The 23,044-nt window shown below is 35.6% G+C and overlaps 1 protein-coding gene across 1 annotated transcript in view; it reads left to right on the forward strand.

Moving 5' to 3' along the window:
* GBE1 (1,4-alpha-glucan branching enzyme 1) overlaps positions 1 to 23,044 on the forward strand; it is a 288,463-nt gene that overhangs the window by 128,655 nt on the left and 136,764 nt on the right. Inside the window, exons 4-7 of the mRNA XM_024769059.1 lie at positions 8,349 to 8,474; positions 9,336 to 9,471; positions 11,974 to 12,064; positions 19,913 to 20,122. Of these exons, the coding sequence (XP_024624827.1) occupies positions 8,349 to 8,474; positions 9,336 to 9,471; positions 11,974 to 12,064; positions 19,913 to 20,122 (563 nt within the window). The remainder of the gene's footprint in view (positions 1 to 8,348; positions 8,475 to 9,335; positions 9,472 to 11,973; positions 12,065 to 19,912; positions 20,123 to 23,044) is intronic.

The following is a 23,044-nucleotide window of genomic DNA, read 5'->3' on the forward strand; positions in this document are numbered from 1 at the left end:
TCCTTTATACAAAAGTTTGATATAATTTGGTATGATACTTTTTGTCATGTTACAAATTTATTTTTCATAGCTAGTATACTTAATCTTTTCTTGTAAGGAAAGTTTTTTTTCTTTAATTAGTGGCTTTGTTTTTGTTAGTGAAATCCTTTAACTCTTCCTAATCAAGATGTTGTTGTAGGATTTAACCTTGGAAAATTTCTTATTAAAGAAAAAAAAACCTGAATTGTGATGGCATGTTTTAAAATAAGAAATTTTATACAAAGCAAAAATAATGGGAGCCAGTGAAAATTCATCAATAGGTTATTTTTTTTCATCAATAGGTTATTGCTTTTGAAGTTCAACTGATTTGTTTCTTTTCTTCATCAAGCTACTAGCAAAGATATTGCCTTTTCTTTCTCTTCTTTTGGATAGTGTCCAGTATCCAAAGAGCTTAGGGGGCTTAATCTAATCACTTAATCTCTTTTTCACTTCCCTCAATCCCTGAACGTTGTAGATGTAAAGGACATCACCAGGATGTGACAACTTTTTATGATAACTTTATATGCACATGGCTTGTGTCAGGTTGTTTGTTTAATTGAAAATTATGAAGTAGATTATGAAACAAAGATGGAGACCTCCAAAATGTATGAACTTTAATATCTAGAAAAAATTAAACGAAATTTAAAAATTTTCAAGAGACAGAGTAATTTTATTTGGTTACTATAGCAGGCTCAATATCTAAATAATGGTAATGTCAATTATAGCTCATATATAGCCCCAGTTTATATAATTTTACCGATCAATTATATGTAGTTTTAAGAAAGTATATCCACAAAGTGGTCATTCGTATATCAGGACTTTATTATTATTAGAAAACTGCCATGATACTTTTATTGGTTTCTTGGTTTTCTTTTCTCATTAATTGAAATATAAACTCAAGTTCACAATGAAATAAATAGCCTTTTAATATCAGTGTTTCTGATATTCCTAAATAGAAAATGCAGAATGAAAAATTAGTATTATTATTGACAACTGATCATCTATTTATTTAAATAGCCCCATCTCTGTTTTTAAAAATTAATTTTTATTGGAGTTTAGTTGTTTTGCAATGTTGTGTTAGTTTCTGCTGTGAAGCAAAGTGAGTCAGCTATACGTATACATATATCCCCTTTTTTGGATTTCCTTCCCATTACATCACCACAGAGCACTGCATATAGTTTCCTGTGCAATACAGTGGGTTCTCATTAGTTATCAATTTGATACATAGTAGTGTATATATGTCAATCCCATTCTCCCAGTTCATCCCACCTCCCTTTCCCCGCCGGTAGCCATACATCCATTCTCTACGTCTGTGTCTATTTCTGCTTTGCAAATAAGTTCATCTGTATCGTTTTTCTAGATTCTACATATAAGTGATATTATACGATGTTTGTTTTTCTCTTTCTGACTTACTTCACTCTGTATGACAGTCTCCAGGTCTGTTCATGTCTCTGCAAATTGCACAAGTTTGTTCCTTTTTAATGGCTGCGTAATATTCCGTTGTATATACGTACCACATCTTCTTTATCCATTCTTCTGCTGATGGACATCAGGTATTAGGTAGAAAAAATAGCTCCTTAGCTTCTCCTTATGGAAAATTTAGAACTTTTATTTGCATCATGTAAAGACTGACTCTTTTTTGTTCAACCCCTGAAAATAATTACATGAGAGTAGGCTAGCAGTAAAAACTGCGTATTACAAATTCACTTTTTTGAAGGCCCTCCTATCAGTTCTGAAGCTCAGCAACATTTATTCTGAATGAGTTTGCTTTTCCTGAGAATTGTCAAGGACTTACTTTGTTTAGTGAAGGTCACTGAAATGCATTGGTATATGTTGGTCTACTTTTTGGGAGTAGGAAGTTAATAAGAGATAAAATGTGTTATTTAGACTACTCATTAAGATAACTTTTTCAACTCTTTCTGACACTGACAAGATTTAACTAAATTTAAGTACATTACATTTTATTCTTAGAAGAGTGATTGCCTCCGTTTTTTTTCTTTATTTCTATATCATTTCCTATGGTGGTTGCACAGATTTGGTGTCTTTTAAACAACAGAAATTTTTTCTGTCGCAGTTTTGGACCAGAAGTTAAAAATCAGTATCACTGGGCTGAAATCAAGGTGTTGGCAGAAACATACTCCGTCTGGGGAGAATCTGTTCCTTTCTATTTCCAGCTTCTGGTGGCTGCTGACATTCCTTGGCTAGTGTCTGCATCACTCCAGTCTTTGCCTCTTTGGTTACATTGCTTTTTTGTCTCCTGTCTATGTGCAGAATATCCCTCAGCCTCCTTCTTATAAGGATATATGTGATTGCCCTCCTGGAAAATCTGAACAATCTTTCCATTTTAAGATCTTTACTTTAATTACATCTGCAAAGACCCATTTTTTGCTATATAAATTATCATTCACAGATTCTAGAGAAGTAGGATATGAACATATGAAATGAGAGGCCATTTTTCAGCCTCTCAAAATGATAAAGAGATTCTTTCTTAAGTAACCTTACTGAATCTTAAAATTGGCCCAAGCAAGGATAACAAACAAACAAAACTGAAAAAAATTTGTACTCATACGTCCTATTTTTTATTTTAATTTTTAAATTTTTTTGGCTGTGCTGTGTCATGCGAGATCTTAATTCCCCCTGCAGTGGAAGCATGGAGTCCTAACCACTGGACCACCAGCAAATTCCCTATGTCCTTTTGTTTTGTTTTGTTTTGTTTTTTGCGGTACGTGGGCCTCTCACTGATGTGGCCTCTCCCGTTGCGGAGCACAGGCTCTGGACGCGCAGTCTCAGTGGCCATGGCTCATGGGCCCAGCCGCTCTGCGGCATGTGGGATCTTCCCGGACCGGGGCACGAACCCGTGTCCCCTGCATCGGCAGGCAGACTCTCAACCACTGCGCCACCAGGGAAGCCCCTGTCCTAGTTTTTAACAAAGGTTAGTCATAAAATTTTAGTTGAATTAAAATGAGATTTAAGAACTTCTTTTTAAATTATATTAAGGTATTTTAAAGTTTTAATAATTATATCTATGCATTAAAAATAATGTTTATGCTATGTTAATTGTAAATATTAAGAGCACATATTTATTTCTTCAGGATTCTGGTCATTGGTTGAACCATCAGATTCTCCTCTGGAATATCACTTATTTTTCTACTTAATTATAAACTTGTGATTACTTTTTCTAATGCTCTGTTTTATTTTTGTCCCACTCACTTCTAAAAATTACTTAAAAGTATTATGTGTTCTATACGTATGTATTTCTTTCTCTATATACACACACATATTTTTTGTCACATTTTAAACACACACAACAGAATACTGATATTTAGCGTTGCATGTTGGTATGACTGTACCCATTGTTTAAAAAATATGTATATAATATCAATTATATATTTTACATATTATATACATATTACATATAGTATCAATTACGTTAGCTATTATTATATAAATTAGAGGTAATTTAAAAGAGGAGGATATAACATTGCTTCATAAATTAGAAATCACTTTTATTGCTTATTTATTTTGACCTGTACCCTACTAAATAGTTATCTTTATTAATAATTTTTTTCCTTCATAGCATGTTGTTGTGATTTTGGTAGTATAATCTGGGCAAATCAAATTATATTTTTCAATATCTGTGCCTTTTCTCTTCGTCTTCTACACGTTCAGTCTTGAAACCCAGAGTTACATGCAATACCATTTTCCAGAGTATCCTACCACTTCTAACCAGCTGAACACATCCACTGTTTTCATATAAAATTGTTGGCCACCTGAGGAGCATCTTATCTCAGGGATTTTTTGGTCCAAAGGAACAATAGTCTTTGACAAGAACCATTTCAAAAGATATTCCTAGATTGAATGAATATACACACACAAACACAAGTTTTTAGGTCTTCACTGTTTTACCAAACTGTTTCTTATATTGTATATTTGAGTTTTAAATGTCATTTTCTAAATAAAATTTGACTTCATACAGTTCACTAAGTCAATTTGACTTTTGCACAGGTAGAGGTTTATTTTATTCACTTCTTTATTTAATTTAATAATGTCTTTTGATGTTAACCTCCCATAAGTCAAAGAGATAATTTGGCTCACTAGAAAAGGAGCCTAATGACATTTTTACCATGTTATAAAATGTTATAATTATACAAATTATCAATTTGCCCTACAAAAGTTCATCATGATATTATTTTCATTAGTATATTTCTTTAAAGTGATTTTATATATGTTTTTTATTGAAGTGATATGTGGTGATATTAATATACTTTTTATTTTTTTTTGGCCGCACGACTTGTGGGATCTGAGTTCCCTGACCAGGTATTGAACCTGAGCCTTCAGCAGTGAAAGCATGGAGTCCTAACCACTGGACCACCAGGGAATTCCCTAATATACTTTTTAAAGTTTTATGTTTAACACTGTGTCAATATATTTAAAGTGTATGTATATACACACATATATATGGAACTTGGTAGCACAGGTCCACAAATATGTACACAATTGTATAATTCATCTATTTGCAATCCTTATCAGAATGCTTATTTTTTTCTGATTTATAGAAGCTCTACAAGTGAAATGAATTGATAACAATATAGAAAGATACAACTGGAAAATAAAAGCTATTAATAATTTCTCTATCCATAGGCAACCATTTGTATATATGTACATTAGGAAGATGCAATACATTCTTTTTTATAACTTGAAAGAATTTTCTTGCAACCTTCAATATAATTCAGTGGTATAATTTTTAACAAGCATACACTATTCAGTCGTTCACTTTTTGCTAATAAAAATAACACTAAGATTAATAGATAAGAATATAGTTCTTTGGGCACTTCTCTGATTATTTCTACAGGGCAAACATCTGTAATTAGAATTGCTGAGTCATTGAGAATTACTTTTTTTTGAATTTTTGATCCTATTGCCAAATTGCTATTTAGAATGTTCATACTATTTTATACTCATACTAGTAGTGTATGAGACTTTCAGTTTGCTAGTACCAAGTGAATTCTTCTACCCATCAGCTATTAGACTTACTATCATTGAAAGATCAATCAAGCTAGAGCTTTCTTTTCAATTTGCTATATAACATGTTCTATTTTGAGGTTGTAAATTAAATGATATAAAGTTTTATCTAAAAATTCTGAATCTGAACTCAAGAGAGCACAAACTCAGTAAGTACACTTATCTCTCCCCTTTCTCCCCCCTAAAACGTTTCAGGAGCAAAATTTAGTCCAGAAGGTTATATTTTTTACTCATTGGAAGGTCTCTCAAGTTTGGGTTATTTAGATTTACTATAATACTCTTATTTGTTATCACAGCAACTTAGGAACAGTAAATCAAAGGTGAGGTAAGGTGGGTACTGTTGGCAAGTGTGTTTACTAGTAAAATCTAAACTGCTATAGCAAAAATACATCCAAAATTCAGGAGCCTAAAGAATAGAGAAGTGAATTTACCGTTTATGTAATGATTACAGTGAAGTGTTCTAGATGTGGTGGGAAGCTTTGTTTTACGTATCATTTAAGGATCCAGGCTCTGATTTTATTGCTAAGAAAAAGGAAGGAATTAGATAATTAAAAGTTTCCACCCCAAGAAGCAAAATTAATAAAAATGATGAACAAAAATATCTAATATAAAACACTAATAGAAATGAAGAAATAGAACTTTTGGTAACAAAAATATGGAAGTCATTCAAAATGAGTAAGTCATCCATTGTCAGGTGTAGGATTTGATTTTGCCGTACCTTCAAGCTCATAAGTTAACCTGTTACTGTTTCGTGGATTCTGGCAGAAAACACAGGACTCCTGAGTCAGAGATAAATGACTTTATTACTCATGGCACAGGATGTGCATCATACTTGCATTAGTTCCCCTTGCTTTCTAAGTCTTATAGGGGTGACACTATAGGGTCTAGATGGATGCTATGCACACAGCTAGTTTGCCTCATAGGTGAGGAGTATTTACCTTGGGGAATGATTTCTTTTATGGCAAGCAGTAAGGAAAGCTGTCCATTGTCTTCAAGGGAGACATTATCTCATTCCTCAGGGTTGCTTGCTACAAACACAACTCTGAGAAATGGCCTCTGTCATCAATAGGACCTTATATTCTTGCTGTACCCAGCAAAACATGTAGGAGTGAGAAAGACCCATAGAAGGGCTGTTCCTTCCAACTTCCATCACTCAGTACCCTCTGAAGACATTCATGTGTACAGCAAGATAAATAAGTTAATGTTCCAAAGAATGTGGAAATTATATTCAGCATAAGGAAATTCTTCATGTTCTTTGCTTAAAGTTTCAAATATTCTCTCTGCCAGCAGACACCTTGAAAAATACTTATTGGTTCATTATCATCCTTTGGAGGGGTTGTAGAGCCATTTGCAAAAAAGAGAAAAGATAGGTGGATGGATTAGGCAGGGTGCTATCCATTGAAAACTGATTTCTGGTATTTTATTTCCCCATTACCTGTCCTGGGTTGATGAGTGAATAAAAAGCCTTTTCTCAAATATATCACTGTGTGTATTATACTAGAAAGTTATGTGACTTAAGGGACATATTTTGGGGGATAAAATACTCTGGGACTGGGTTGATCCTATTCATTCATGTTTTGTGATTACTATTTGAATAATAGAAACAGTTGTGATGGGCTTTAATAAGTGGGAGGCACAACTAAGGAGATAGAATTGAGCTCATGTAAGTTAGATGTTCCTTTTCACCACTCACCTGTCCCCTCCTCCTTAAATCATGATTTATTCTTTTTCTGTATATGAAGGAAGTGCCATTAAAGCCTGTTAAGAAAAAGGAAGTGAGTATCAGAAGCTCTGCTTAGCTTTTGGTTCTGCCAGTTGGTGACTTTGGGACTTCTGGCTACTCACTTAATATTTGGGTTATAAAGATTCTCTGGGGGCTTCCCTGGTGGCGCAGTGGTTGAGAGTCCGCCTGCCGATGCAGGGGACACGGGTTCGTGCCCCGGTCCGGGAAGATCCCACATGCCGTGGAGCGGCTGGGCCCGTGAGCCATGGCCGCTGAGCCTGCGCGTCCAGAGCCTGTGCTCCGCAGTGCGAGAGGCCACAGCAGTGACAGGCCCGCGTACAGCAAAAAAAAAAAAAAAAAAAGATTCTCTGGAATCAAGTGAGATATGACTATGAAAGCCCTTTCTAAACTATAAAACATTCTACAAATATTTAATGACCAAGAATTATGCATACTTGAGCTTTTCTCTATTAAAGGAGACCAAAGAATATATTCTTTCTCAACGCTGAGAGCATATTGATCATTCAGCATTCAGGTCAGCTACTGATCTGAACATTTTTTGTCACACTCTACCTACTCTTAGAAGGTTTAATTAATTAAAAAAAAAAAAAACTTTAAAAAGCTATACCTGGAAGCTCTGTTCACTATTTAACCATGCTGATAAATTCAAAGCCCTCTATTCAGTACTAAGTCTAAACTGGTGGATTCCGTAAAAGTTGCCTTTGCATTTTTTTTTTTTTTTTTTGCGGTACGCGGGCCTTTCACTGTTGTGGCCTCTCTCCCGCTGCGGAGCACAGGCTCCGGATGCGCAGGCTCAGCGGCCATGGCTCACGGGCCCAGCCGCTCCACGGCATGTGGGATCTTCCCGGACCAGGGCACGAACCCATGTCCCCTTCATCGGCAGGCGGACTGTCAACCACTGCGCCACCAGGGAAGCCCTGCATTTTTATTGTTATTTTTTATACTGATAGCAATAGTGATACTACTGGCAAATATAGGAACAAATGGTTAAAAAGGAAAATGTTTGGTTTCATATGGTAAAGCATACTTGGAATAAGGTGTAGAAGAAATTGAGAAGTGGAAAATATTTGTAGGGTAGTGTGTGTGTTTGTGTGTATTATAATACAATTATTAGCCAAAACCCATGTTATCATTAATTGCTATGAAAAGGAAAAGGAAGAGATGGTGATATAACTCATGACTTTTTAAAAGAATATACTAGGATCAGTTCCTTCTGTTGATTGATTTATTGACGGTAGCTTCCAATAATATTCATGTCTTTTTCCTATCTACTGTATGCTTACTTTAATTAACTACTATAATGGTTGGTTGGCAATGATGAAAATTGCCAGAGAATCATAAAGTATTCAAGCTGGAAATGACTTTAGGGATCATATACCATGGCAGATGAGGAGAGCAAGGTCCATAGAATTTAAACATCCTTAAGGTAACACATCTGGAAGGCAGTTTCGGTTCTTAAGATCATTCCTCCTTTTCTTACTTGTCACAGTGCTCATAGAGTATCATGCATTATCTTAGAGTTTTGAAAGTACTTTAAGGCAATAATATCTTGTTCTCTTTTTAGGTTGTTATTAGGAGTAAAAGTGGAGAGATCTTGTATCGTATTTCACCGTGGGCGAAGTATGTGACTCGTGACAGTGATAATGTGAATTATGATTGGAAACACTGGGATCCAGAACACCCATATAAAGTGAGAACAACAACTCTTTAAATAAATGCATGTTCCAATATTTCTAGGAAAATTAATTTTTACTTTTATAACTTTTATTGTAATGTTCAACTTCTCTCTTCACCACCGGTTTAATATTTTACATCATAATGTACTCATTTCCTATATATATATATATATATATATATATATATATATATATATATGTCCATCATCTGTAGCCAATAAAATATAAAAGTGAGTTTTTGTTTTATCGTGTGTTTCTGAAGTTGTGGGCGGGGGAAGAACACTAAATCTCTATGTACTGACCTATAAGGGATACTGATTTTTTAAAATTTTAAGTACAATTTCTGATTAACCAAAGACTCTCCAGTGGTGTAATATTTCTCACTGTCATGGACTTGAAGCAGGATCAGTGTCCTTAGGAACAACGAATAGTCAAGACATCTCATGAATGTATTAATTAGGGTAATTTTTTAAGCCTGTCTTATTGATAAGAGTTATAGGTATCTTGGAGCTCACTTTTCTGTCCTTTAAGTTATCAAAACTTGTTGATAAATGCTTTGCATTTAATAATTATGTATGTATTTCACAGTTCTTATGTTTTCTGTAAGGCTTAGGCTCAAAATACATCTTCACTCAGTGATAAGGCATAAGCCATCGCATGACTACTCTTTTCAAATAGGTCTATTACCATGATCCTAAAAAGGATTTTTTTTTTCAAAAGAAAGTTTAATGGAGGCAGCCAGTGCCTTTTATACGTGAAAGTAGTTTCAAAGTGTTTGACTGAGTTAATTCATCATTTCATTTAACATGCTTAATTTGTTAGTGTCATACCTGCATTTTTGGCTTAATTCTATATGTAATTTTAATATTCTGTAGTTTAAGCATTCCAAACCAAAGAAGCCAAGAGGTCTACGAATTTATGAATCTCATGTGGGAATTTCTTCCTATGAAGGAAAAATAGCTTCTTATAAACATTTTACATGCAATATACTACCAAGAATCAAAGACCTTGGTAAGTAATAACTCTGATTTTTATTCAGATAAAATTTTAATGAGTCTGTTCTCTTATTAGAGAAGCTAATTACAAGTGTCTCTTTTATTGTGTTAAGAGATTAAATATGTAATAGAAATGCATGTTATTTTAGGCTTCTCAAATTGCCCTGTAATAGTGATAGCATAGAAAAGAGAAATGGAATTAGAACATAAGAATTCAAGATATTATTTCAATTTTAATGTGAAATGATGGCTTCCAAAATTATAGATAAATATGTAAGCATAATTACTTTTCTACAGGAGAGTTTTGTTTTGTTTTGTTTTTGCGGTATGCAGGCCTCTCACTGTTGTGGCCTCTCCAGTTGTGGAGCACAGGCTCCGGACATGCAGGCTCAGGGGCCATGGCTCACGGGCCCAGCCGCTCCGCGGCATGTGGGATCTTCCCAGACCGGGGCACGAACGCGTGTCCCCTGCATCGGCAGGCGGACTCTCAACCACTGCACCACCAGGGAAGCCCTACAGGAGAGAATTCTTATCAATTTAAGTGGTCATTGGTTATAGCCTGTTCATTTTAGTCTGTTAGGGAAAAAAATCTTACATTTGTAAGGTGACTAGAACTCATTTTGTTTCAGAGTCATTGTATATATAGCTCCTGTCTGGATGACTTATTAGACAGATATTTGTGGTGCATCTTTCTGTGTGAGTCACATTGGTCTAGGTGTTTGTATTGGACTCTAATGACACAAACCCTGTCTTCATGGGAACAAGCAGGAGAGTGAATAGTGTACTGCTCAATTATTGATTCAGAATGCTTTAGATCTGTTATTTTCTTTTTATAGGTAATGCTTTTTATCATTTCTCAGCATATTAGCACCTGCTACAGTGGCTAGGCAGGAAGATAAACTACATTTAATTAGTTTGCTTCTGGTAGGCAGTCCACATTTTGGCTAGAGGAAAAGTTTCTCATGGTTGAAATTTTTAGTTATATAGGGGTCTTGATTACCTGAGATGGTGAGGTCAGGTTCCAGAAACCAAAATTAATTAAATGTTTGGATAATTTGATATAAATTATATTTAATAAATATTATATTAATATTGTTATACTTGAGATGGTCTCTCATTTCATACTGTAATAAATTGTTTATGACCTGGATCTTGCAGAAGTTTCAGCAGAACAAGGATTTTCTTATTCATCTTTGTGTTTGAATTACCTAGCCCAGTACTCTGATCATAAGTAAGTTTAGGAATGGTTAATGACATAAAATGTATAATAAAAGCTATAAATTGTTACTTGGTCAGAAGAATAATATTGATTACATAATAGAGAAATAAACTACAAACTCTGTATTTTGTGACTAAGTATTATACTTGGTTTATATTATTGAGCAGTAGTTTATATACATATTTCTACCAGGCCTGATAGAGTTAATTTGTTTCTTTTTTTAACAATAAAGCCAACAGTAATAACTTTTCAACAGATTCTGAATCATGGAGTTTATGTTATCCTTTAAACTTATGAATCCTCAGTTCTGAACGTGAATCGTAATTGTTCCAATATTAATTATGTACTAAAATATGTGCACAAGAAGTTATATTGACATGAATTAGACTTTGAGAACAGAATAGGAATATTTTCTTTGCATGTTGCAGAAGGCAATTAAATCATATTTGAAAATTTTACCATATTTTACTTTGAAGAAAATGATTTTTTTAGTTTTTTAAAAGACCAAAGTTTCTTCTACTCTGATTATTTGCTTACATTAAAAACACATTAATAAATATATTTGTGTTAAGGATTTTTAAAAATACATACCTATCTTTTTGAGTCAGTTCATTTGAGTCAATTTATTTAGTGTTAAAGCAAAACATTTTCAGATAGAGAAAGGAAGGATGTATGTGGGTGTACGTGTGTGTGTGTATACGTGTGTGTGTGTGTGTGTGTGTGTGTGCACGCGTGCACACATGTGAGCCCATGAATGACTGTGGAGTAATTTTATAGGTCCTAGAAACAGTGGAAAATGGAAGCATTAATGCTGGCTTTATAAAAGCTACCTTGTAGAAAAATGGATTCAGTGGTGTGGTATATCTTACGTTAGAAAAAAGAGAAATATAAAGGAAAAGGTGAAATAAAAAGTACATGGCCTGCAATCAGTTACTTTTATTTGGCTTTCACAATCTTCGATATGAATATTACAGGTGCAGCTGAAGTTTAGCATATGCAGATTGCCATCTTTATTATTCTAAAGCCAAATTAAGTATATTTGCATATCACTTATTACTTATTAAAATGAAGACATTTCAAATAGCTAGACTATAACCCTCAAGAACTAACTGTCTGATTTTATGTTAGAAGGTCAGACAAGCAAAGATGTTAAAGTAGTAGAACTTTTCAAAATGACCAAATCTTCTAGATTATATGTAAAATGTAATGCCTTTTGAACAGGGTGCTGTGTTTATATATTGTTTTCATTACTTTTTAAAAATGTGGCTCTTAATCTCTATTTGACCTTTGCTTATACAGGATACAATTGCATTCAGATGATGGCAATCATGGAACATGCTTACTATGCCAGTTTTGGTTACCAAATCACAAGCTTCTTTGCAGCTTCAAGGTAAAATGAAAGAAATTATATCCATTCTTGTTTGAACAAAACATTTAAAAAATGAAATGAATTTCTATATTTTGTGTGATGTCTTATAACCTATTTTAGGGTTAACAGAGCTAATAGAAGCTGAGCATTTTCTTTTATTAAGATCATAGACTCTCATCTCATCAAGCCTTAGAGTCTGGCCTGATTTAACATTGCTTTTCACAAAATGATTTCTGGTACAGAATATCCAGTTAGCCTGCTGAAATTGTGATATGTTCGGAGGCCTAAGCTTCAGTCAGAAAATCCTGACTTATGGAAGCCATTGTTGCTAGAGCTCATATCCTTTTCTGGAAAGAGATTGACTTATATAGGAAGGTAACTGAGGAGGCCCTTGGTGGGATATATAATACCCACGGAAGGACTGTCCTTCTTCCCAGGGTGAAATCCAAGGAATATTGCTCTCTGGGCAGAAAGACATCAAGGGGTCCTATGCAGAGAGGTACTGACCCGAATAACCATAAGTTGAACAAGTCCAACATTGTCTCTGCCACATGGAGCTTACAGGGTGGTGGCATACAGACATAAATCCAATAATCATACATATTATGATTTCCACATGTAATAAAAGCTAAGAAGAAGATGGCAGATTTCTCCAATAACATAGAATCAGGGGTCTAATCAGTTTAGATTAGATCTGAACTAATGTTACAACTGAGATCTAAAACATGATTAAGAGATAAACAGTTTTCAAATCTAAAAAAAAGAGTTACCTGGGGGGAGGAGTGAAGTGGGAGTAGGTAGATAGCATTCCAGACATACAGAAAAGATACTGGTCCCTTCACCTGTTTCTCTTCATAAGACTTCTCCTTGAACGAGTTATCTGTCCTTGCTGTCTCTAATTCCTCCACTCCTCTTCTTTCTTGAGCTCATTCCAAGTACACGCTCCACCACTTTGCTGAAACTGCTCCTGTCTAGGATACTGTTTCCCTCTGCATTGTAAAGTCAATCATCAGTTCTTAGCTTACTTGTCAGTGGCATTTGGCACAATTGATTACTCCTACCTTCTTGCAACTTTTTTCTTCTCTTGGCTTTCAGAATATTAAACTTTCCTATTGTTTTTCTCACATGTTTTGTTGCTTCTTCTTTACTTCGTTTGCTCTTTCTCACCAATAAAGATGGGCCATTCCAGTGTTCAGCCCTTGGCTTCATTCCTTCCTGTATCTATATGAAGAATTAAGGTCTCATCCATTCTGATGACTCAAATACACGTTATTTTATTTTGAATTTTATTTTATTTATTTTTTTATACATCAGGTTCTTAGTAGTTATCCATTTTATACATATTAGTGTATATATGTCAATCCCAATTGCCCAATTAATCACACCACCCTGCTGGCTGCTTTCCCCCCTTGGTGTCCATACGTTTGTTCTCTACATCTGTGTCTCAATATCTGCCCTGCAAACCGGTTCATCTGTACCATTTTTTAAGTTCCACATGTGTGCGTTAATATACTATATTTGTTTTTCTCTTTCTGACTTACTTCACTATGTATGACAGTCTCTAGATGCACCCACGTCTCTACAAATGACCCAATTTCGTTCCTTTTTATGGCTGAGTAATATTCCATTGTATATATGTACCACATCTTCTTTATCCATTCGTCTGTCGATGGGCATTTAGGTTGTTTCCATGACCTGGCTATTGTAAAGAGTGCTGCAGTGAACATTGGGATGCATGTGTCTTTTTGAATTATGGTTTTCTCTGGGTATATGCCCAGTAGTGGGATTGCTGGGTCATATGGTAATTCTATTTTTCATTTTTTAAGGAACCTCCATACTGTTCTCCATAGTGGTTGTATCAAGTTACATTCCCACCAACAGTGCAAGAGGGTTCCCTTTTCTCCACACCCTCTCCAGCATCTGTTGTTTGTAGATTTTCTTATGATGCCCATTCTAACTGGTGTGAGGTGATACCTCATTGTAGTTTTGATTTGCATTTCTCTAATAATCAGTGATGTTGAGCAGCTTTTCATGTGCTTCTTGGCCATCTGTATGTCTTCTTTGGAGAAATGTCTATTTAGGTGTTCTGCCCATTTTTGGATTGGGTTGTTTTTTTTTTTTAATATTGAGCTGCATGAGCTGTTTATATATTTTGGAGATTAAATATTTGTCTGTTGATTCGTTTGCAAATATTTTCTCCCATTCTGAGGGTTGTCTTTTCATCTTGTTTATAGTTTCCTTTGCTGTGCAAAAGCTTTTAACTTTCATTATGTCCCATTTGTTTATTTTTGTTTTTATTTCCATTACTCTAGGAGGTGGATCAAAAAAGATCTTGCTGTGATTTATGTCAAAGAGTGTTCTGCCTATGTTTTCCTCTAAGAGTTTTATAGTGTCTGGTTTTACATTTAGGTCTCTAATCCATTTTTTATTTTATTTTATTATTTTTTTTTTTTTGTGGTACGCGGGCCTCTCACTGTTTTGGCCTCTCCCATTGCGGAGCACAGGCTCCGGATGCGCAGGCCCAGCAGCCATGGCTCACGAGCCCAGCCGCTCCACGGCACGCGGGATGCTCCCGGACCAGGACACGAACCCGTGTCCCCTGCATCGGCAGGCAGACTCTCAACCACTGCGCCACCAGGGAAGCCCTCTAATCCATTTTGAGTTTATTTTTATGTATGGTGTTAGGGAGTGTTCTAATTTCATTCTTTTACATGTAGCTATCCAGTTTCCCAGCATGACTTATTGACAGGACTGTCTTTTCTCCACTGTATATCCTTGCCTCCTTTGTCATAGATTAGTTGACCATAGTTGCCTGGGTTCATCTCTGGGCTTTCTATCCCATTCCATTGATCTATATTTCTTTTTTTGTGCCAGTACCATATTGTCTTGATTACTGTAAATTTGTAGTATAGTCTGAAGTCAGGGAGTCTGATTCCTCCAAGACTGCTTTGGCTATTTGGGGTCTTTTGTGTCTCCATACAAATTTTAAGATTTTTTGTTCTAGTTCTGTAAAAAATGCCAGTGGTAATTTGATAGGGATTGCATTGAATCTGTAGATTGCTTTGGGTAGTATAGTGATTTTCACAATATTGATTCTTCAAATCCAAGAACATGGTATATCTCTCCATCTGTTTGTATCATCTTTAATTTCTTTCATCAGTAGTGTTTCCTTAATTTCTCTTTCAGATTTTTCATCATTAGTGTATAGGAATGGAAGAAATTTCTGTGCATTAATTTTGTATCCTGCGGCTTTACCAAATTCATTGATTAGCTCTAGTAGTTTCCTGGTGGTATCTTTAGGATTCTTCATGTATAGTATCATGTCATGGGCAAACAGTGACAGTTTTACTTCTTCTTTTCCAATTTGTATTCCTTTTATTTCTTTGTCTTCCCTGATTGCCATGGCTAGGACTTCCAAAACTATGTTGAATAATAGTGGTGAGAGTGGTCATCCTTGTTTGCTCCTGATCTTAGAAGAAATGCTTTCAGTTGTTCACCATTGAGAATGATCTTTGCTGTGGGTTTGTCATATATGGCCTTTATTATGTTGAGATTCACTCTGTGCCCACTTTCTGGAGAGTTTTTATCATAAATGGGTGTTGAACTATATTCATCAGTGATATTGTTCTGTAATTTTCTATTTTTGTGGTATCTTTGGTTTTGGTATCAGGGTGATAGTGGCCTCATAGAATGAGTTGGGGAGTGTTCCTTCCTCTACTATTTTTTGGAAGAGTTTGAGAAGGATAGGTGTTAGCTCTTCTCTACGTTAACTTAGTTACTTTAAGTGTAAGGTTAGATTGTTTATTTGAGATTTTTCTTGTTTCTTGAGGTAGGCTTGTATTGTTGTAAACTGCCATCTTAGAACTGCTATTGCTGCATCCCATAGGTTTTGGGTCATCATGTTTTGTTGTCATTTGTTTCTAGGTATTTTATTTCCTCTGCTTTCTTCAGTGATCTCTTGGTTATTTAGTAACCTATTGTTTAGTCTCCATGTGTTTGTGTTTTTTATGTTTTTTTCTCTGTAATTTATTTCTAATCTCATAGCGTTGTGGTCAGAAAGAGGTGTTAAAGTCCCCCACTATTATTGTGTTACTGTCGATTTCCTCTTTTATAGCTGTTAGCAGTTGCCTTATGTATTGAGGTGCTCCTATTTTGGGTGCATGTATGTTTATAATTGTTGTATCTTCTTGGATTGATCCCTTGATCATTATGTAGTGTCCTTCCTTGTCTCTTGTAACATTCTTTATTTTAAAGTCTATTTTATTTGATATGAGTATTGCTACTCTAGCTTTCTTTTGATTTCCATTTGCATGGAATATGTTTTTCTATCCCCTCACTTTCAGTCTGTATGTATCCCTAGGTTTGAAGTGGGTCTCTTGTAGACAGCATATATATGGGTCTTGTTTTTGGATCCATTCAGCGACCCTGTGGCCTTTGGTTGGAGCATTTAATCCATTCACATTTAAGGTAATCTTGATATGTGTGTTCCTATGACCATTTTCTTAATTGTTTTGGGTTTGTTTTTGTAGGTCCTTTTCTTCTCTTGTGTTTACTACTTAGAGAAGTTCCTTTTGCATTTGCTGTAGAGCTGGTTTGGTGGTGCTGAATTCTCTTAGCTTTTGCTTCTCTGTAAAGGTTTTGATTTCTCCATTGAATCTGAATGAGATTCTTGCTGGGTAGAGTAATCTTGGTTGTAGGTTCTTCCCTTTGATCACTTTCAATATGTCATGCCACTCCCTTCTGACTTGTAGAGTTTCTGCTGAGAAATCAGCTGTTAATAACTTTATGGGAGTTCTCTTGTGTGTTATTTGTCTTTTTTCCCTTGCTGCTTTCAATAATTTTTCTTTGTCTTTAATTTTTGTCAATTTGACTACTATGTTTCTCAGTGTGTTTCTCCTTGGTTTATCCTGTATGGGACTCTCTGCGCTTCCTGGAGTTGAGTGGCTATTTCCTTTCCCATGTTAGGGAAGTTTTCAACTATAATCTCTTCAAATATTTTCTCAGGTCCCTTCTCTCTCTCTTCTCCTTCTGGGACCCCTATAATGTGAATATTGTTGTGTTTAATGTTGTCCCAGAGGTCTCTTAAGCTGTCTTCATTTCTTTTCATTCTTTTTTCTTTATTCTGTTCTGCAGCAGTGAATTCCACCTTTCTGTCTTCCAGGTCACTTATCTTTTCTTCTGCCTCAGTTATTCTGCTACTGATTCCTTCCAGTGTATTTTTTCATTTCAGTTATTGTATTGTTCATCCCTGTTGGTTTGTTCTTTAATTCTTCTAGGTCTTTGTTAAACATTTCTTGCATCTTCTCAATCTTTGCCTCCGTTCTTTTTCCGAGGTCCTGGATAATCTTCGCTCTCATTATTTTGAATTGTTTTTCTAGAAGGTTACCTATCTCCACTGCAGTTAGTTGCTTTTCTGGAGTTTTATCTTGTTCCTTCATCTGGTACATAGCCCTCTGCCTTTTCATCTTGTCTCTCTTTCTGTGAATGTGATTTTTGTTCCACAGGCTGCGGGATTGTAGTTTTTCTTGCTTCTGCTCTCTGCCCTCTGTTGGATTAGGTTATCTAACAGGCTTGTGCATGTTTCCTGATGGGAAGGACTGGTGGTGGGTAGAGCTGGCTGTTGTTCTGGTGGTCAGAGCTCAGTAAAACTTTAATTGGCTTGTCTGCTGATGGGTGGAGCTGGTTTCCCTCCCTGTTGTTTGGCCTGAGGCGACCCAACACTGGAGCCTACCCGGGCTCTTTGGTGGGGCTAATGGTGGACTCTGGGAGGGCTCACACCAAGGAGTACTTCCCAGAATTTCTGTTGCCTGTGTCCTTGTCCTCATGGTGAGCCACAGCCACCCTCTGCCTCTGCAGGAGACCCTCCAACACTAGCAAGTAGGTCTGGTTTAGTGTCCTGTGGGGTCACTGTTCCTTCTCCTGGGTCCCAATGTGCACACTACTCTGTGTGTGCCCTCCAGGAGTGGAGTCTCTGTTTCCCCCAGTCCTGTTGAAGTCCTGCAGTCCAATCCTGCTAGCCTTCAAAGTCTGATCCTCTAGGAATTCCTCCTTCCATTGCTGCACCCTCAGGTTGGGAAGCCTCACGTGGGGCTCAGAACCTTTACCCCAGTGGGTGGACTTCTGTGGTATATGTGTCATCCAGTTTGTGAGTCACCCACCCAGCAGTTATAGGATTTGGTTTTATTTGGATTGCGCCCCTCCTACCATCTCATTGTGGCTTCTCCTTTGTCTTTGAATGTGGCGTATCTTTTTTGGTGTGTTCCAGTATCTTCCTGTCAATGATTGTTCAGCAGTTAGCTGTGATTCTGGTGCTCTTGCAAGAGGGAGTGAGAGCACGTCCTTGTACTCCACCATCTTGAACCAGTCTCCTCAAATACACTTTATATGCCAACTGCCAAATTTAGTTCTCCAGTCCTCACCTCTGTTGTGAACTCCAAACAGTGCCTATTTGAGGTTGGGGTATATAATACATATCTCATTCTTAACCTGTTCCAGATTAAATATCTGATCTTATCTTCTAACCTTCTTCTCTTGCTATCTTCACTAACATAATAAATGACATCTCCATCTTCCAATTGTTTAAGCCATCTGCCTTATACTTGACTTTTCCCTTTATGTCCGCCCCCCTATACTCTCGCTATCAGAAAACGTAGCCACTGGTAACTTCAAAATATATCCCCAATCTGGCTGCTTCAACTGCTACCACCATGGTCCAAGTTGCTGTTTCTCACCTGCATTATTTCATTAGGTTTGTAACTGGTCACTCTATTCTCTTGTCCTCCTTCCCTAGCTTTCTCCCCCCCCACACACACATATGGACCACTTTCTGCACAGTATGTAAAGTCATCTTTTTAAAATGAAAGTCAGATCATGTCACTCTCTTGCTCAGAACTCTGATGATTCCCTGTCCCTTTCGGAATAAAAGCCAAATGCCTTAACATTGATCCATGAGGCCGCATGTGATCTGGTTCTTGGCCAACTCTCTGAGCTCATCTTTTCTTGATTATTCCGCTCCAGCCACACTAGAGTATTTGCTCACTCCTCCATGGAATCTGCTATCAGTAGCCCCACTGCATACTAAGCACTGTACTGTAGCATGGGAAACTAGATGGTCAGAGCCCCTGCCCTCAAGGCACATATAGTCTAGTGAGGAAGAGAGACAGTAAACAATTCATCACAAGGGTGATTTTTTATTTAAAAGCAAAAGTTGATGCTATGGAAGACTGCAGTATTGAGATTTTTATATAGGTTAAGAAAGGCCTTCCTCTTGGGCGTGATTTTTGTTTCCTATTTCACGCTGACTAGAAAACTGTTTTTAAGACAAACCCACGTGCATATGAGCTGCCCATCTTTCCGGCTTGGGTGGTGACAGGACCCACTGGTACTTGAGGCATTCCAATCTGAGAATAAGTAAGTACAGGAGAAATGGCCTCAATTAAGGCACCAAGGATATTCAAAGAAGTATTCTAAGAGCCCTCACAATCCCAACCATGCATGCTTAAAGGGATGGCCATGTATGTGGACAGGAATGACCATACCCCTCAAACTAGCTAGGCTTGGCGATGGAAATCAGAAGCTCTGAGTATAGAGAAGTGGAAGTTTACTATCTACCTACTCAAAATGTGAATTTTCATTGTGCTATAAATCTACAGTTAATAGCCAGATTTATTTTTTTATTGAATGCTTTTAAAAATGCCTAATAACAACTATTAAGCAACTTTGATTTATATCTAAGTATTATATCATACGACATTTGTACATTTGAAGTATCTAGTACTATGCTGGTAAAACAATTGATTCTCAGTAAATGATTGGCTGTTTGGTTTAAATATGATGTGGTCTTGTTTTTGCTGTCTCCTTTACCTTAAGCCGTTTTGGAACGCCTGAAGAGCTGAAAGAACTGGTTGACACAGCTCACTCAATGGGTATTACAGTCCTCTTAGATGTGGTACATAGCCATGCCTCAAAAAATTCAGAAGATGGATTGAATATGTTTGATGGGACAGAGTCCTGTTACTTTCATTACGGACCTAGAGGGAATCATAATCTTTGGGATAGTCGATTGTTTGCCTACTCCAGGTACGTACATAGAATATGGAAATGTCTTATTTGTTTAAAAAATAATTCAAGGGGGCTTCCCTGGTGGCACAGTGGTTGAGAGTCCGCCTGCCGATGCAGGGGACACGGGTTCGTGCCCCGGTCCGGGAGGATCCCACATGCCGTGGAGTGGCTAGGCCCGTGAGCCATAGCTGCTGAGCCTGTGCATCCGGAGCCTGTGCTCCGCAACGGGAGAGGCCACAACAGTGAGAGGCCCGCGTACCGCAAAAAAATAAAAAATAATAATAATTCAAGGAATTTTACTAAATTCATTGTATGTATACTCTCTCACTGGTGTTTAATTTCTTAATTTTTAAAAAAATTTATGAGAAATATTTAACATACTAGTAGAATTTACCTTGTTTTGATTAGCACATGTATTAATGGTAAGTTGCACTAAATTTCGGTTTTACAAATCATATGCTATTTAACATATATTGGTTATATTGCCCCTTAAAAGGTTAATGTGAATAATTTTTTGATATCTAAAAAGTACTTTATCAGTTTGAATTAAACATAGCAAATCACCTTTTAATAGAAGAATACACATTGTTTTAAGTAGGCCATTTTTTAAAAATCATACTTTATGTTTTGCTATCTTAATATTACCATGTTTTTGATCGCAGCTAAATCTTAATATTACCATGTTTTTGGTTGCAGCTAAACTATAACAACTAACATTTATTAGTATGTAATATGTCAGGTGTGGTGCCAAGGATTTAGATATATTAGCTACATATTTTATTTATTCTGCACAACAATTCTACTTACGTGTGGTAAGTACTATTGTTATGACCATCTCACAGATAATAAAGTAAGGCTTAGTGCTAAAACAATTCCTTAAGATTAAATACATCTCTGACTTGCCATCTAATTAGAAGGGTGTTTTAGGTGATTAAATCTAAATTCCAAAATATGGCAAAAATGTTGTAAAATAAAAAATACTATCAGCTTGTATCCATTTTTTATCATAAGTGAAAATATAATGAAAATATGATTTCAGGCATATTCAAAGTAGCAGAGTGTCAAGTAATATATAACTAATTTTTATAATATTTCTGAAAGAGTTTAATGAATTTTCTGTTGGATGTTGTACCATAAATAAATATGCACATATCTGGAAAACAGACAGTGTAGAAAAATGCTTCAGCAAGGACTTTGATAAAATGAAAAATTCTAATGTTTCAGCATAAATTAAATGACTTTTTTTTTTAGATGACTTTTATATGGAGGACGTTGTTTTGCTTCACTCTTTTCTTATTATCATGCATTATTTTATATTTCATAGCTGTATAGGAATCACTCGTGCCAGATGAAGCAGCATAATATATGAGAAAAGACACAAGAGTTAGAAGCAGGTGGCAGGGTTCCAGGCCTAGTTTCACTCTGGTACAAATCGATTAATCATTCTGGTTCTCAGGTTTTCATTATAAGAGGAGGCAGAGTTTTGGGATTAATACAATTCCCTCTGTAAAGGTATTTTGTATTTGTGTCACCTTTTGAATATTGCTTTTTATACTGTAGATTTATAATGAGTAAAAGGGACTGAACCTGTGCTAATTCTATGATATGATTCTTAACAATTTCATTATTGAGTAAATCTTGTCAAAGTAGCTTGTGGACAAGAAATACAATTAATTGAACTTTCTGGTTCATATTTGGATGAATAATGTTGACTCTATCCTGTAGAACTGTGTCTTATGAAAGAAATACACTAAATTGTTAAATTTTTATGTTTTGAAACTATTCTGCTGTGGAACTGTGTCTTGAAAAGAAATACATGAAGTAGGTGGATTTTTATGTTATAAGATGATTATTTTATTAAAATAATTATTATAGGGTATTTTTCTGTATCCTGAGCTCTCAAAGTCCATTTAAAGTTATCCAGTTTTCTAAGGAAAGGGAATTATACATAATTGTCTTAAAGCAATTCTATTGTTTATATTACTGAAATTAAGGCATATTTAATATTGCGTTGGCCAAAAAGTTTGTTTGGGTTTTTCCATAAGATGTTACCGAAAAACCCGAACGAACTTTTTGGCCAACCCAGTACTTAGTTTCTTTTTTATTGAATTAACTATTAATCTTTCTAAGGTGCTTACTTTTGGTAAATAACATGTAGTATGATTTTAGCTTGTTATTTTTTTTTTATCATGACTTTTCGGGGCTGCATTATGTCATGTAGGCTTAGACCTCCGTAAATATAGTTCCATTTAAAATGTATTTCTATTATTCAATATGTGGTTCCATTTGACAATATTTAAATTCTCTAATTTTTATAGAATTAGTATTTTCTATATAGGTTTATGCTTTTAGTTACAACATCATTATTTTGAAACTATTCTGCTGTGGAACTGTGTCTTGAAAAGAAATACATGAAGTAGGTGGATTTTTATGTTATAAGATGATTATTTTATTAAAATAATTATTATAGGGTATTTTTCTGTATCCTGAGCTCTCAAAGTCCATTTAAAGTTATCCAGTTTTCTAAGGAAAGGGAATTATACATAATTGTCTTAAAGCAATTCTATTGTTTATATTACTGAAATTAAGGCATATTTAATATTGCGTTGGCCAAAAAGTTTGTTTGGGTTTTTTCATAAGATGTTACCGAAAAACCCGAATGAACTTTTTGGCCAACCCAGTACTTAGTTTCTTTTTTATTGAATTAACTATTAATCTTTCTAAGGTGCTTACTTTTGGTAAATAACATGTAGTATGATTTTAGCTTGTTATTTTTTTTTTATCATGACTTTTCGGGGCTGCATTATGTCATGTAGGCTTAGACCTCCGTAAATATAGTTCCATTTAAAATGTATTTCTATTATTCAATATGTGGTTCCATTTGACAATATTTAAATTCTCTAATTTTTATAGAATTAGTATTTTCTATATAGGTTTATG

Source organism: Neophocaena asiaeorientalis, unplaced genomic scaffold, assembly GCF_003031525.2.
Source record: "Neophocaena asiaeorientalis asiaeorientalis breed wild unplaced genomic scaffold, Neophocaena_asiaeorientalis_V1.1 scaffold209, whole genome shotgun sequence".
Taxonomy (NCBI): domain Eukaryota; kingdom Metazoa; phylum Chordata; class Mammalia; order Artiodactyla; family Phocoenidae; genus Neophocaena; species Neophocaena asiaeorientalis.